Source organism: Clinocottus analis, unplaced genomic scaffold (assembly GCF_023055335.1).
Source record: "Clinocottus analis isolate CAN_PGR_092001 unplaced genomic scaffold, fCliAna1.0.p SCAF_25, whole genome shotgun sequence".
NCBI lineage: Eukaryota > Metazoa > Chordata > Actinopteri > Perciformes > Cottidae > Clinocottus > Clinocottus analis.
The window spans coordinates 4,189,642-4,205,996 of record NW_027175987.1 but is presented as its reverse complement, the minus strand read 5'-3'; the positions used below and the strand labels follow the sequence as shown (position 1 = coordinate 4,205,996).

Sequence of the window (16,355 nt, the reverse complement as noted above, 5' to 3'; positions counted from 1 at the left end):
GAGACAAAAGGTTCTTCACAGCACACTCTTGTCTTGTCCTCAGATGATTGACCAGGGTCTGCTCCTCCACGATGGCGCCTACTTCAGAGACCTGTGGAACATCCTCGACTTCATCGTCGTGGTGGGAGCGCTGGTGGCCTTCGCCCTCTCGTCAGTCACATGATTTATTTGAATTAATGTGTCTAAACAGTAATCACATGTCTAAACATCAAAGTGTCTTTAAATCGGTTGTAAATGACATTATTCTGCTTTAAATGTTTTCATCTCCTCCATTTTGTTTCTAACATTATAACTGTTGATATACGTGTCCCTCTTTCCTGTGTTCCTCCCTCTTTGGGTGATGCCCCTGTGGGATTGACCAGCAGCAATGTGATGGGGTAAAAAAACACAAAAAAAAGTCTTCCTTTCTCCTTTCCTAGAATGAATACTTGAATAATGTGTCAGAGTGTAACATAAGTAGAATATGCCAGATTAAACATAATGTCACGATGCATGAATACGGTGGGAAAAAGAAATCAAAGAGTGTCTAAAAATGTGATGATTACTAAGCTGCAATGATGTGATGCTCACATTGTCGGTCTTTGTGTTCAGAAACAACAAAGGACGGGATATTAAGACCATCAAATCTCTGAGAGTGTTGCGTGTCCTCAGACCACTGAAGACCATCAAGAGACTTCCCAAACTCAAGGTCAAAGATGCCTTTTAATATATCTTGGTTTCCATACTCGTATAATTTGTATCTTTTTGTCAATATCTGGTATTATAAGCATATTTATTAAAAAAACATTTTAAGATGGGACAAAGTTGACACCAGTTGTCCCATATGTCTCGATTGTGGTTTTTCTCATCTTAGTATCTGCAATCTTACAGAGCCATAACCTGTAGCTTAAAGACTCTTCCCCTGAGACCTGAGAAAGAACTTGCTGACAGATGAGATGATAAACCATGAAGTGACACTCTGAGCATCGAGGACATGTTGTCAGACCAACATCACATGAAGTCTGTCCACAAGGACGAGAGGACATACAAAGCTGTAAAAGTGTACGCATACATAGGTGGATAACGCTTTAAGGCACAAAATACACTACTCAGTGGGAAAAAATAATAATACGGAATTGAAACTGACCTGGTGATTTTCAGACGGATTTAATAAAAACAAAAACAGACAATGAGAGGAGCGGGCAGAGTTCAAGTGAAGGCAGGGAATTAGCCAGCCTGAGAGCCCGCTGGAGGACTGTCTGAGTGTGCTAACAGGTACTCATGGTGGGATTGAAACTCACAACATGCACACAGAGCCGTGAAGGAAAGACACTCACATGTTGTTACACTCACGAGACGAACGAACAGTAACTTTACCTCAACGTCCAACTTGTGGTTTTACATATTTTACGACATCATATTTCCGCTAAAGCCGTCAGCTGTTTAGATTATTTTCTAACTTTCCAGGCAGCCATTGGTTTCGGTTCAGACCAGTAAAAATCAAACTTGCTGTGTTACTCTGTGAGACATTAAAAGATGATTTATTAATGAGCTATGTTGTCAGAAAATTAGATGAAAAACAATGATCAAATAATGGAATTGTAAATAGCAAAGTGTGATTTAGTTTTTTCTTGCATGAAATCAGTTGCAGCTCAACCTCTAGTCTCAGATGCCTAATGTGTACCTGCTTTTACCCTACTCTCAACTTTCTTACTGTGTGAAGATACCATTAATATGACGCGTTAGATCCATAGATAGTTATGTGCATCAAACAATACACCGGTAATGAAATGTGCCACTTCCTTTACCTCATGCTTGCTTGTTGCTGCAGCGTGTACACATCTGCACAGACCCAATTCCCTGATCTCAACACGTTTTTCCACCTTTGTCTCTCTCGTCCAGGCGGTGTTTGACTGTGTGGTGACGTCTCTGAAAAACGTCTTCAACATTCTGATCGTCTACAAGCTTTTTATGTTCATTTTTGCCGTCATTGCCGTGCAGCTCTTCAAGGGGAAGTTTTTTTACTGCACCGACAGTTCGAAGGACACAGAGAAGGACTGCCAGTAATGTTACCTTTTATATTTCTTTCCTTATTTTCTCCTTTTGTATTTCTGCATTCAGATCTATATTCTTCATTCTTTCTCCCTGGATTCTAATTTGTTGTATCTTTCCACATCCCCTCTTACCTGCCTTTCTTCTTTTTCTATTTCCATCTTAATAATTACATACATTTTTCTTCATCTGAATCTTTCTTTTCTTCCTTCCTTGGTTCAGTCAGTCATATCATTGTTTTGGCTCTGCGTCTTCCGATAAATTAACAAATGTAACAAAATCCTTTCAAATTATATATCATTCTTTATCATTTGGTCTCCCCGTTGTCCTCCAGGGGTTACTACTTAGACTACAGTAAGGACAAGAAGGAGGTGAAGAGAAGAGACTGGAAGAGACACGAGTTTCACTACGACAACGTCATCTGGGCTCTCCTCACACTTTTCACTGTTTCCACCGGCGAGGGATGGCCTCAGTGAGTCTGACTCGAGTCGGCGGACGAGTGCTAATATGCTTCAGCCAGAGTTTTCCCGCATTTCATTTTCCATTCTTAGAAGACTCATTAGCTCTCCGAGTGTTATGACCTTCCAACAGCTGGCGTATTCTTTGATAATGGTCAAATTTGACCTTTGATGAAGGAAATGTAATATATGTGATTAACTTAACAAAGATTTTGTCATTTATTATCTCACAATAACATTATACCAATATTTCACTGAAAGGGCTTGTGGGTTTGTCCTGTCCCGCCCTCATTAATTAACTGCTGATGTGGAAATAAATGATATCCTCTTCTAAGTAGCAAATGAGCTTTCGATCCCCACCCCAGAGAACAAAAGTTTCTAAACTAAAAGCTGCTGTAAGTAGCTGTAAGTATGCACGAGTCTGGATTTTGTGAATGATTTCAAGCAGTTTGATATATTTTCAGTGGGTGTTACAGGAAAATGATTGCTGTTCTTGTTCCGTGTCTGTCTTGTCAAACAGGGAAGTGTCTTCTTTGTTGTCGCTCAAGCTGTTGATTGCATATCAACATGTGTCTCTCTTCCAGGGTTCTGCAGCACTCAGTGGACGTGACAGAGGAGGACAGAGGTCCGAGCCACGGCAACAGGATGGAGATGTCTATCTTCTACGTCATCTACTTCGTCGTCTTTCCTTTCTTCTTCGTCAACATCTTTGTGGCTCTCATCATCATCACCTTCCAGGAACAGGGTGATAAGATGATGGAGGAGTGCAGCCTGGAAAAAAATGAGGTGAAGGTCGATTGAGAAAGGAACAACTTCCAAACATTTCTTTTCAAGTCCGTCTCATCAGTTTTTTTCCGATCTTTCTCCTTTTCTCTGTCTCTTTACTTGATGCAAAGTATAGATTTACAGTCTAATCCTATGAAGCCCGAATAGATCAAACGTAGTCTCAATGTCTTTGTAAAGCCATTAATGTTCTTGCTCTTGTGGGAACATCTTTTTTTTTTCCTTCAGAGTTTAAAGGAAACAGAAAATAAGCATTTTCTTCTGTTTTCTGTATTTCAGAGGGCGTGTATAGACTTTGCCATTAGTGCTAAGCCCCTCACCCGGTACATGCCTCAGAACCGGCATACGTTCCAGTACCGTCTGTGGCATTTTGTGGTGTCGCCCTCTTTTGAGTACACCGTCCTGGCCATGATCGCTCTCAACACCATCGTACTGATGATGAAGGTGAGGATGATGAAGAGACAAAAACTCTCAGTTGCACTAGAATGAGAGGACAACACCTGGTATGACAGTTTATACCGTTATCTACTTCTGTCGTCTCACTCCTAAAGATGACGTGCTACTTTCCACATATCCCTGTTTGCTGCACACCTTATGTTGCATGTTGACTGTTAACACTTTGGTTTTAAAATAAGCCAAGATGCGTCACTCCTAACGGGAAACATGGATGTGTAGATAGTGCTGTGTTTTTTTTTTTAGGCACCACCTAAACTGTGATGTTTTCATTTGGTTCTGCTGTTTCAGTTTTTCCCCCACCCCTCTCTTCCCACTGTTTATTTTCCGAACGAGCATTTTCTTCGGCCGTGCTCGTTGTTCAGACAGACAGATGGACAGACAGACAGGCGCAGGGTGACTCAGCCTGTATTAAATATTGATCCATAATGTCCAGGGGCTGCTATTTAGCATGACCTCATTAAATGTGACTGCCGCCCCAGAGGAATGACTCCTTTTATAGTGCGACAGATGAAAGGTGCGGCGACTGAGGCACTATTTATGGGTCTGGAGGAATCTTCCATCAACCTGTAGATCAGCGGGGTGCAGGGCTGAAGTTCAGTGAACTGGATAGGGAATATTGCGCTTTTTAATCCTTCTCATAACACAGATTTCACGACGTTTAACCCCTGCCGCCTCTCTATTTTCAGTATTACTCTGCCCCGCCGGCATACGAGGCCGTACTAAAGCACCTGAACACAGCTTTCACTGTTCTCTTCTCTGTTGAGTGCGTCCTCAAGATCATGGCCTTCGGCTTTCTGGTGAGAGAAAAGAGCAACCCACAGCCCGACTGATGTGAAGTTAAGGTCACTCTTTACAAATGGCTCAAAGCATCTTTCCTGTTTCTGCAGAACTACTTTCGAGACACGTGGAACATTTTCGACTTCATCACTGTGTTGGGCAGCATCACAGAGATCGTGGTCGACTTGCAGGTAATAAGAAAAACACGATAAAGTATCAACAGACTGACTCTGAAAGAGAGAGCGTTTCTTTTCGACTCTCTTCTTCTCTGCACAGTTTCCCTTGATTTGAAGTATTACTGTGAACAGTAAGACTTTCTCCCTGTGTATGACAAGCTCACATCCCTCAGCACCACTAGTAAACACTTGTTTCCTTCCTCTCCCCTGTGTTCTCACACCAGTTTGTTGACACGTTCAACATGAGTTTCTTGAAGCTGTTCAGAGCAGCTCGCCTGATCAAACTGCTCAGACAAGGTTACACCATCCGGATTCTTCTGTGGACCTTCGTCCAGTCCTTCAAGGCTTTGCCCTACGTCTGCCTGCTCATCGCCATGCTCTTCTTCATTTACGCCATCATTGGCATGCAGGTGAGAAAGACACCTGGTAGATCAGCCTCTGTGTATTGAGACGGTGTTCAATATACTCTATTTACCATTTACCACAACAAAAACGCCAAAAGCATGACAACATTTCTTTCATTGTTATGGATTTGTGTGTACATGTGTGTGAATCAGGTGTTTGGGAACATTAAGCTGAACGAGGAGACTCACATTACGCAGCACAACAACTTCAAGACCTTCTCTGGGGCTCTGATGCTGCTGTTCAGGTACGACACCTTGAGATCTCCAGTCCTAATTTTCAAGTAGTTTTGGACTGTATATTGTTTCTTTTAGATTAAAAAAAGCATAACTGTGGGAGTTTTTCCTTGAACCAATCTGAAATTCAACTCTCAGCTATATCCAGTCCCTTTGCTTCAATACTAGTAGAATAGTTGGTCTCAGTTAATTTGAGATCCAGCAGTGATCCAAACTGAATGCTTTCCTACACTTGGTGCGCAAAATTACACATTTCCTTAATGTAGTGTGAATAATGTTGCTAGGTTATGGTAGTTAAGCTTTGCTTCCTAAGTTCCCAGGGGGCTACTCAGTGTCAAGTGGTGATAGATGCTGCTGGGTACCACTTACCTCCTTTGCAAATTGCTGCGCAAAACACTATAGAAAGCAGAGTGGGTCAAATAATGAAATGGCTATCAAGACCATTGTTGAGTGTTGTGTTTATGTCTCCATGTTGAAGCTCAAGTTTGTTCTCATAAGCCGTGAAGAAAAACAATATAAATGTAAACATGACAGGAATCGATGTCTTTGGCTCTGAAATCTGTAAAAGTATACATGGCAGAATAACTTGCTAGATGCATTACACTTGCATTAAAACTGTATTAACTGTACAAAACATTTAAGCACCAAGGCGAGAATATACTGTAAATGTATGAGAACTACTACACAACAAGGTCTCACATTTGTAACATCTAAAAGCGGTCTTTAAAGCGAGTGGCGCCTGTCTCGATGCTTTGACGGCACCGACCAGAAGGCAGACGTATCTGTGGATAAATAGTGAGCTAGACTGCTTGAGTCCTAACTCACCCTCCTCCTCCTCCTGGTGTTGTGTGATGTGTGCATGTCCAGGAGTGCCACAGGGGAGTCATGGCAGGAGATCATGTTGTCTTGTCTGGGGGGACAAAAGTGTGAAACGGACACCTCGCTTTCCTCAGCAGTACCGACGTCCGGCCCAGACGGGGGCTGCGGCTCAGACTTTGCTTATTTCTACTTTGTCTCATTCATCTTCTTCAGCTCTTTCCTGGTAAGACTGAGAAACCGGAGAGTGTGTGATAATTCCCCTTTTAAGCATAATTCATCTTTATGAAATCCTCATAAATGTTATAACTTCTCCAGATGCTGAACCTGTTTGTGGCTGTGATCATGGATAACTTTGAGTACCTGACCAGAGACTCGTCCATCTTGGGTCCTCACCATCTGGATGAGTTTGTCCGGATCTGGGGGGAGTATGACCGCGCCGCCTGGTCAGTGTCTCTGTGCAACACTAACATTTCATGACAAGTAATTCTGGACACACACTAATCTCTACTAGCAGATATCTGCATATGAATGCAGAATCCCTCAGCAAGGGGCAAAGATTATGAGCGTTCTGGTTTCTGTTTGTTGTCTGATAAGTATTTACCAATCACGATTGAGCGGACTTTGGTTGTATGCAGGTAAACAGTCCATGTGGAGTGCAAAAGAGGTGGAACACATCCCCCAAAATGCAATCTTCGAACCCCATTGGCTATCATCTGACTACGATTTAGCTTTCTTTTTTTAAAATGCATTTGTATTCAGTTTCAGATATCTTATATAAGTCAAACACGTTGTCTCTCAACTCAAACTCCATTCCCGGGGTTTCAAGTTGCTAATCAAACCGTAAACAATGGCTGGTATACAGAAGAGGACGTCTTGAAGAGGAGGGGAAACCCTCTAAAGATTAGCTGTGGCCCCCAGAGGATTATCCATCGTTAGACCGATAAACTTTGAGATTGTGCACACACTCATGCTCCAGATTTCCTTCATGTCAAATGATGTGTTCTACAGTCATGCTGTAACAACAGACAGACTACAGACTAATGCCACCTCATACACTGATACAAACATTTTGGGGTGTCTGTCTAGCTCTTTTGCTCCTGTAAAATACATGCGTGTTTGATCTAACACTGTTTATACGTCCTAACATTGTTCATGCAGGCCTCATCCCCCCGACACGACGAGGCTTTAATGATGCACACTAAAGACATGTATGTTCTTTCCAGTGGTAGGCTCCACTATAAGGAGATGTACAAAGTTGTACGCACTATCTCACCTCCCCTGGGCTTTGGAAAGAACTGCCCCCACAGGGTGGCATGCAAGGTTTGGTTCCCCCATATCAACAAACACCACCTCTCTGCCTCTTTCGTGTAGGATCCTTTTTAACCTCCTCCTATCCCTCCTTTCCTTCCCTTCACTAGCTGTCACCGCCCTGCTTGACTTTTAGGGGTGTTTTATTCAGGTCAAAGAATGATGACGCTCAAGTTTTAGGGTACTAAGGAACAGGACATCCCTCATTCAGGATTATAATTTTATCAAAATGCATACTTTTGATGCAGTTGTAGAGCAATTTGGGGGAGGCCTGTCTCTTTCTACCTTTTGGATCTGATTTTAAATATGTTTTTAGTTCTCTCTCACACACATATAACGCTACTCAACGTAAGTATTTGGTATGTGTACCAGATCCAGTGAGGCTGTCATTCCTTTGCTCATCATGTTTTCTCCTTTTCCCAGATTTCTATGCCCTGATGGCAGCATAGAAAGAATACAACCTGTTTTATTTTCCCCTACTTTTCTCCCTACTCCTATGTGATGCTTTGTTGGAATAATCCTTTCTCTTGTATCTCCTCCATTCTTGTCCCTCTCTTTTACGTTCCACCCACTCCTGTGATCTTTTCCTCCACCATCTCTTGGGAACACACTCCCAATACTCTTCAATTTCTTCTCCGACATCATCTCCTTCCTCTTTTTTCTCCCTCTCCTTTTTCTTTTCTTTCTCATCCCCATCTTCATGGCTACCTGGCGCCCCCAGTGGCCGTATCCATTACACTGACATGTATGAGATGTTGACCAACATGTCGCCACCTCTAGGCCTGGGCAAGAAATGCCCCTCCAAGTTGGCATATAAGGTAGACTAAACACTAGAGCCTAACAGGCTTAATCAACAAGGACAGGCACTGTAAACTCTCATTTTGTGTGTCGCACATTGGAAAAACAGAGCATTATTTTTATGTTCGCTTATGATCCAGTATTGCTTGTTGAAGTTCAAGTGTTTTTTCATTGGCAGGATGATAAGTGCTGCAGTGATGATTTGCTTGTTTTGCTTTGCATCTTGGCAGAAGAAAATGAGACGTCATTATCTGTTGACTGTTATCTGATGAAAGAGTCTTGGTGAAGTTTATTTATTCAACCATTTAGAGAACATGAATCAGAAAGTAGTCAAACATCTACATGCTAAATCGTGTCATTTGTAGAAGTCTGCTGTCTTTCTTACATCTCTGTTTCTCACATGTACCGGTCTGCATGTGCCTTCTGCAACAGCCCAATGCTACATCTCGGTGTAATATTTAATGTATTGTATGTGTGTGTTGTTTGTGTGTGTGTGTGCCATTGTGTGCCTGCAGCATGCTCCATCGCAGATGAACGCTATACTCTTTCAGCAGTGAGTGTGTTGTTGTATGAGTTCTATCTACTTAAATCTTTTGTCATGATGCTCAGAAAGGTCGTGGTTGCTCATTATTTGTTTAAAGCTGGTTGCCCCGAAATCATAATTTGATTATCTAAATATACATATAGTATACTTCATATTCATGGAGTAGTGGGTGTTTTTCTATTGAGCCTTCCTTTTCATTCAAATGTTGTTAATTATATAGTAGCGACCTTGATGATTTAAACTCAGTTTATTGTTAAGTGTTGGCTAAATTAATCGTGAACTTGGAATAGTGGGCTTTGAAAACTGTAAAAACAGTGCCATTTGTTAGCTCTCGATAATAAGTCCTTATAATGACGTTGTGATCCACCACGGCCACTCTGAGCTTCAACTTTTTTCACTGTGGCATGTTGTATAATTGTGTGCTGGGTTGTGTCTGATGATGCTTTCTCCATCAGAGATTAGTCCTGATGAACATGCCCGTGGACGATGACATGTCCGTTCACTTCACCTCCACCCTCATGGCCCTCATCCGCACCGCCTTGGAGGTTAAGATAGCCAGAGGTTAGACCGACTATCAAAACCTTACAGGCACACATTCTGTGTGATGTAAAACTTATTCAATCACACTTGATGTATTTATTTGTATACATCTCCAGGAGGGGAGGATAGAAATCAGATGGACCTGGACCTGCAGAAAGAAATCGGTGTCATCTGGCCTCATCTCGCTCAGAAGACGTTAGATGTGCTCGTTCCCATTCACAAAGGTCAGACAATACACTCATTCATATCTCCATGAAAGGAAACATGTACATGTTATAGGAGCTGCAGTAGGAATGATGTTTCATTTGATAATATCAGTGGTCTGACGCTTTCTCCTTTTTCAGCCAGTGACATGACCATTGGCAAGATCTATGCCGCCATGATGATCATGGACTACTACAAGCAGAGCAAAGCCAAGAAGCTCCGGCAGCAACTGGAGGAACAGGTGCTTCTCTTTTTTATTTTTTTTATTTTTAGGTGTATTAAGACAATTATTGATTTAAATGAATTTAAAGAAGCACCCAGCAGCCGCTGATGTGCAGTTCTTTTCCTCGTGGTCATCATTTAACAATTCTAATTTTAAAATGTAGCCTGAGATCAGTTTTTATTTGATTCATGTCCACATGTGCTAATTATGGAAGGTTCTGTTTTAATTTCCACCCGTGTGTGTCTTCATCTCCCCCTATAGAAACATGCGCCTATGTTCCAGCGTATGGATGCCTCCTCTCTGCCTCAAGAAATCCTATGCAATGCCAAATCCCTGTCATTCCTCAGGCACAGCGCCGGATCAGCTCTGTAAATATAAAACTCACACAGTTATCTATATTAGTTTGTGGGTATTTATGCTGGTATAGGATCTGGTCACTGACTGGCTTTTCAGTTGCCATCTGTTCCATTGTCATCAGCACATGACACATGTGAGCGAGTACGTAATGAAGCGTCCCTGTCTGTCTGTGCGCCTTCAGCACCAGAGGAGGTTTCGTGGCACTTAGCCCCATCTCTCCACAAGAGATGTTCCTGCAGCCGCTGTCCCGCTCCAGGGAGGAGAAGGAAGAAGAGGAGGACCACAGCGATGACTACCGTTCACCCTACCACCCATACCACCACCACCATCATTTACACACACTGGTAACCTGTAGAATTGAGAAAGCTCCATCATGAATTTCATCAACTAATGGATCTGGTCGACCAGAAGTCCATTAACGGCAATGACCACCCTCTTATTATTTCCTAGTTTTACTACTGCAAGATAATAACTAAATAATGTCCACAAGAACCATATGCAACATCTGTAGTGGGATACAGTGTTTGTTAATTAATTTTGTTGTTCAACCATTATCGAGCATCATTAGAGAGACTTAGAACTGTAGTCTTTGTGCAGGTACCAGAAGTCATGGAGTACAACCAAGTGATGCAGCAGGCCAGGCAGGACGCAACAAGTGTTAAATCCCCTCAGCGGACATCATCTATCAGAGCGTCCTCCATGCCCCGACTGGCTGTTGATCCACCGGTAATAAAGAGCAATTACTTTTATTCAAACCGATATCCAGTCGCTCACAAATATTGTATTATGACATGCTTTAAAATCAACAATTAAAATTCATTAATTAAAAAAACATTTAGAGCGCATAATGACATGTTCAGTATGCATGCATGGATACTGATGTGTTTTTTATTATGAGAGAGTGTGTTTAGGTGTCATTCATAGTCACCTATGGGATTCCTTCCTGGTTGTTTGACGTGTGTGTAGCCTGGGATATCAGCAGACAGTAAGCTGATGACGCGCTCCTTCTCTACCATCGGAGACCAGTGTGTGAACGGCCTCTGGCAGGAGCAACACTCTCTGGAGAGAATCAGTCCTGACGACACATACATGCCTCGTCAGAGGAGCTACAGAGGTCACTGAGCACACGTTGCATTACACCGCACCGCATACAGTCTGATACATGTTCAGAGCAATGTTTAGAAGTCCTGGAAGTAAAATGGGCAAAATCCATGTCCAGTATCTACTGCAAACCTTCAGCTGCTCTGCATGAATTCAATAAATTTTAGCTAAAGTGACAATAAGGGTAGAGTGAAAAGTCCACATTTATTTTGTTCTATGTATATTGAATGAACAATAAAAGATTTTCAACGAACCTGAAATCTATCCGCCTCTCAGGTCCACGATCGAACCACAGAGAAACAAGCAGTCATGAGAGAGGACGATCTAAGGAACGGCGCCACCTGCTGTCTCCGGACGTGTCCCGCTGCAACTCTGAGGAGCGCAGCCGCGATCCGTCTTGTGAACCGAGACGGTCACGTTCTCCGAGCGAAGGGCGAACGCACACCTTACAGAGACAGGTAGGAGTGCAACAGAGTCGAACACACACGCCAGTTTCAGACTCTGTGACCCAAAGTCGTGCTGGTTTGTATCGCGCAATGAAATGAGGGACTTTTGCGTACCTGATAATCCAGTCAACGACCTGGAAGACAACCAGCAGGACTCCTCTGCATCATTGTGCTTCTGTTGTTTGCAGGTGAACACGTCCGGCAGCCCTGCCCATTCAGCCTCGGAGTCCGGTACTCCTCGTAATCGGCGCCAGCTGCCGCAGACCCCTTCTCGCCCACGACCGTACATCTCCTACTCCCCTCTGGTCTGCCAAGCCCAAACCGCTGCAACACCAGCAGCCTCCTCTGAGGATCAGGCCCAGCCTCAGGATGGCGCCGGTGGCTCCGCGGGGACCGCGTGGAAGGCTGACGAGGAGTGCGGCGCCCTTACCGCGGCGCAGGGGTCATCTGGCGGTCAGGTTTCAGGACCAAGCAACCCATCTCCTCACCGCTACATCTCTGAGCCCTACCTGCCGTTCCACGAGGGCGTCAGCGGTGGAGTGGCAGGTGACGGGCAGGAGACCCTTACTTTTGAGACTGCCGTGGCAACCAGCCTGGGACGAGCCAACGCTATAAGCTCCGCCCCTCAGCTCAGACACTCCTGGCAGGTTCCCAACGGGCATTACCGGAAGCACTTGGGCCAAGCAGGTCCAGCTGGAGCCAGCGAGCTGCTAAGTGACACAGATGAGGACGACCGCTGCTAAAAACCAGAGACAAAGAGGAGGCAGAGGAGGCTCCACGTGGCACCACAAGCCTCCAGCTTCTCTGTGGATCTGAGAACTTGTATTCTCAGTACCAGTAGCATACCAGCCAGTACTGAACTCCACTGCTATTAATCCAGACACTAGGGTGTCTGTCAGCAATGTGTTCTCGTGTTTGTGTGTGTGCGTGCGTGTGTGTGTGTGTGTGTGTGTGTGTGTTGGTTTTAGCTGGAGGGAGGCTGTGTGTCTGGACACGAGAGTGTGTTTGTGTGTGTGCTCTCGATAGAGAAAAGTTGCCAAATCAAGAGAACAGCAGAGACTGACCGTACTTTAGTAGATCCCAGCAGCAAACCCAAGCATTACCAAGCTTTCCTTCACAAGTTCGTGTTTTGATTGGTTTTTTTTTGAACAAAATATGGTGAGTCGTCGATCCAAGATGTTCAAACCGCTCTTTGAATCCAAGGAACTGATGATCTGAGTGCGTCATGTGTCGGTGAACATAGAGGTAGCATGTAAAAATGTAATACGATGAATGTATTTTTGCTTTTGTTTCTTATGTTCAGGTCCTTTGAGAGGGTTGCTGTCAGTCTTGATTGTGCCTAGTTTTAAGAGTAGCAATGAAAAAAGGGTCTATTCAGTCGGATATTGCCAATTTAGACATCAACATAGTTCCTGTTTACAAGAGTATTCACATGGTTCAAGGGCATTACACCGTCACTAAATATTAGATAGCCAATACAGGGAACCATGTTCCAGACCTTAAAGTGAGCAAAACTTCTAGTTATGGTTATTTTTCTGTCCTTTTGTGAAAACAATGATCGTGTACCTTCAACTGGAGCTCTGTGGTGTGGAAATGATTCTGAAGATCTACCGAATAAGAGATGTTTTATCTCAGGATACTGGACCACTGAGTTTGTAATATATCACCTTCTGAAAAAATGAAGATGTGCGAAGATCCGAAGGACTAAAGTGTCTCTTGCAGGTCAGTCAGCATGATATCAAGATGACGAGACCGTCAGAAGGACTGGACTAGTAGGGATTTCACGCAGAACCAGTGTTCTGCATCTACTCTATGAACTATAATGACTTTTGCCTGAGGTTCAACCATCTGCAGGACGGGCAGCCTGCGTGAAGGCAAATGGATGTTCATTCTCCACGTTCGTGTGCTGGATAACTATTGTTAATGTGTCAAAGAGGTGACTAAAGCCATTTTCTTCCGGTATGTAGAGCCAGGAACGTGTCTTCTTCAAGATGTGTTGCCTTCTTTCATGTGATGACGAAAGGTTAATGTCTTTTTACATGCGATGCAACATGAATGCTTTTACAAAAGAGGAATAACAGGCACAGTATGGATTGTCTCTAAGTTACCTGCCACATTATCAATCTGTAAAATCCAGCATTATGGTATTTTCTGTGCTCTAGAGTTATTGTGATTTCCACATGCATGATCATGGTGACAAGGACAGATGTGGAAGAATGATCTGTTTTAGGGCTGCCTGATTGTTCTAATTTTGTATGTATCCATGATATTAAATGTGATTTTAAACCACCTCACCAACAGAGTAATCATGAAACAGCAGGCAGAGAAATGTTCATGTTTTTTTCAGTCGCAGCACTGTCGAAATCTTTAAACATTCCGACTTTCGACTATTTGTTGTTCCCCTTAAATAAGACGTATATTTATATCACGTGGTGTTGTGTTAATGTAATATGTTCAGTTTGACTTGTTTCTGAAATGTGAACACAGGACGTATCTGGACTCAGGACCCACAGGCCAGATGAGGTCACACTCCCCTGTTGGAGTCCCAATCGGGAAGTCCTGGACTGAAAAATATGTATTTTAGCAGAGAATCCACCTTTGAAGTGTGCCGACTATGAAGCTCGATTCATACAGTATGCAGGTTAGGTTAAGGCTTCAGCCTGTCGTTCATAGGACCGTGCTTAACATGTACAATGCAGCCTAGGACTTGACCTCGATGTCCGTCTCTGTACAGAACAACCTAATCTGTGCCTGGGGACGCTCGCCCAAAGAGTTCCCTATCAAGCCTGGATTTCATAGATAAGAGAAGCTTTCTGGTAAATATGTAGTATAAACTGTACAAAATAAATCCATGTTTAATTTATTGCACCGTTTATATTTTATTTGAGTCATGACGTGTCCACGACGTGTTTACATATCTCTTCAAAGGTCCTTAAAGAGAGATCACTTGTCTTTTCTGTACTGACTGATACTATTACCTTTAAATAATATATATTTTCTTCTTCGAGAAATATTTTCGGGGAAATGTTTGTCTTTATTGAATATGTGACAACAAAATGATGAACTCCTAGACCAACAGCTACTTTATATTTAGCAATAGCTGGGTTTTGAAAAGTGAATTGTGTGGGTATAGTGGGCTTTAGAAATTGGATACCAACAGATGTGTACTGTGTGCAAGTGTCCCTCCATTAGTACACATAAAGAGAAGACACGTTAAATAATAATAAGAGATAACTGCACGTGATGGAATTATTCTGCAACAGTTACATCTTGTGCTTGTTTGTTCCTTTAGAGTTTGAATGCACATACACACAAAAGTGTCAAACATATGTTGAATAAAGAAGTCAGGAACACAAGTTGATGAATGAAACCATGCTATTTTATGGTTTGAACCCACTGACTCCTCTAGGAACTTAGTTTTTTACGTTTCTCTGTGTATGCTCAGATATTCTCAAAGTAATCTGGTGCAGAGGTTCGAGTGTCCTGGGAGCGGAGCAGAGGTGAGGTAGGTGAGATATCAGAACATGAGCCGAGTGACAGAAATGCCAGTTAGGCCCGGCCCTCCGGTCCATGTGTACCGGCAGCTGAGATGTTCCTCCAGCACCACTTCTTTCTCTGCAGTCTAAACTGGGGACATGATGCCGAGCACATCTTTGTTCTCAGTGCTTTGGTTTCGAGCCTATTTATTGATAGTGGAACATGCAGACGGTCTGTTTGGGGGAGTGAGCTCACCTCAGCAGTGTTACCTTCACTCCAAAGCAAAGGTTCATGGGAGAGACAGAGCAAATGTGACACTTGCAGGTGTGAAAGGTAGGCAAACTTGGTATGAGGAAAATGTCTGATGGTGGGGGGGGATTGTTGTTGCCTGATATTGAGAGCATTATGTCCACAAAACATAAATGTACAGTACTGTTTCAGTTTAAATCTTGCTAGAAATAATGTATTTTACTCGTGTCTCTTTGTCTTGTGTTTGCAGAAGTGGATCTGTTACAGCTGCTGGACATGCAGTCAGCCACTCATTACAATATTTCAACAACAGAAGATGACCGAGGATGTCCAGCATATCAGATCGGACAATATGCCACACTGTCCCTGCCAACAGCGACGCTATTCGGCCCTCTGTAAGTATTACTAAGTAGGATCGACACAGGAGCTAATAACTGCATTACTCCTCAGGTGACACTTTCAGTGAGTAAATAGGGTTTGGTTTCAGTGAGTCAACAGGAGAACAGGAAGTTGTGTCAGATTACGCTAATCCTATTTATTACAGCCTACCAATCTTATCTCACCAGTCTTGGAGGTAATACAACTTTATTCTTTTATCACAAAAAACATGTGTCAATGTAGTGTACATTGCTCATAAATTCATGCAATATGTTCAAAACTTTGTTTGTATGTTTTGCTCCAAAGGATTTTTCATTTCCACAGAACTGACAAGGTCATGCGTGACGGCAAACCTGTTTACCTCGGAGGGTTTTTCTTTCCATGGTGTGTAGGTTGAAAGGATTTAGCTGAAGGCTCCGGTGTTAAACTTGACCTCGGCTGTTTACACACACACACGATGCTAATGCCGCCTGAATCTGTCAGCTGTGTGATACAGTTTACGTTCACATGCGAAGCGTCTCTCTGTGAGGAAAGTCTTCAGCCTCTCTGTGACGCCACATCTGTGGATTTAAAATCTCTACTGTCCTGTATT

General features: G+C 43.1%; 1 protein-coding gene across 13 annotated transcripts in view; it reads left to right on the top strand.

Moving 5' to 3' along the window:
- The window catches only part of LOC137794613 (voltage-dependent R-type calcium channel subunit alpha-1E), a 73,592-nt gene extending 59,078 nt beyond the window's left edge, over positions 1-14,514 (top strand). For 6 of the 13 annotated variants that reach the window (XM_068591511.1, XM_068591508.1, XM_068591507.1 and 3 more), the window contains 23 exons: positions 44-150; positions 363-377; positions 592-688; positions 1,882-2,042; positions 2,366-2,503; positions 3,074-3,275; positions 3,552-3,716; positions 4,415-4,525; positions 4,616-4,696; positions 4,906-5,091; positions 5,239-5,330; positions 6,187-6,361; positions 6,454-6,581; positions 7,362-7,458; positions 9,244-9,349; positions 9,445-9,552; positions 9,673-9,773; positions 10,017-10,123; positions 10,294-10,456; positions 10,710-10,838; positions 11,079-11,226; positions 11,490-11,671; positions 11,848-14,514. In XM_068591511.1, coding sequence (XP_068447612.1) covers positions 44-150; positions 363-377; positions 592-688; positions 1,882-2,042; positions 2,366-2,503; positions 3,074-3,275; positions 3,552-3,716; positions 4,415-4,525; positions 4,616-4,696; positions 4,906-5,091; positions 5,239-5,330; positions 6,187-6,361; positions 6,454-6,581; positions 7,362-7,458; positions 9,244-9,349; positions 9,445-9,552; positions 9,673-9,773; positions 10,017-10,123; positions 10,294-10,456; positions 10,710-10,838; positions 11,079-11,226; positions 11,490-11,671; positions 11,848-12,402 — 3,354 coding nt within the window. In that variant the 3' untranslated portion in view covers positions 12,403-14,514. The other 7 variants (XM_068591502.1, XM_068591514.1, XM_068591503.1 and 4 more) reach the window with 6 other exon arrangements.
- The last annotated feature ends 1,841 nt before the right edge of the window (positions 14,515-16,355 follow it).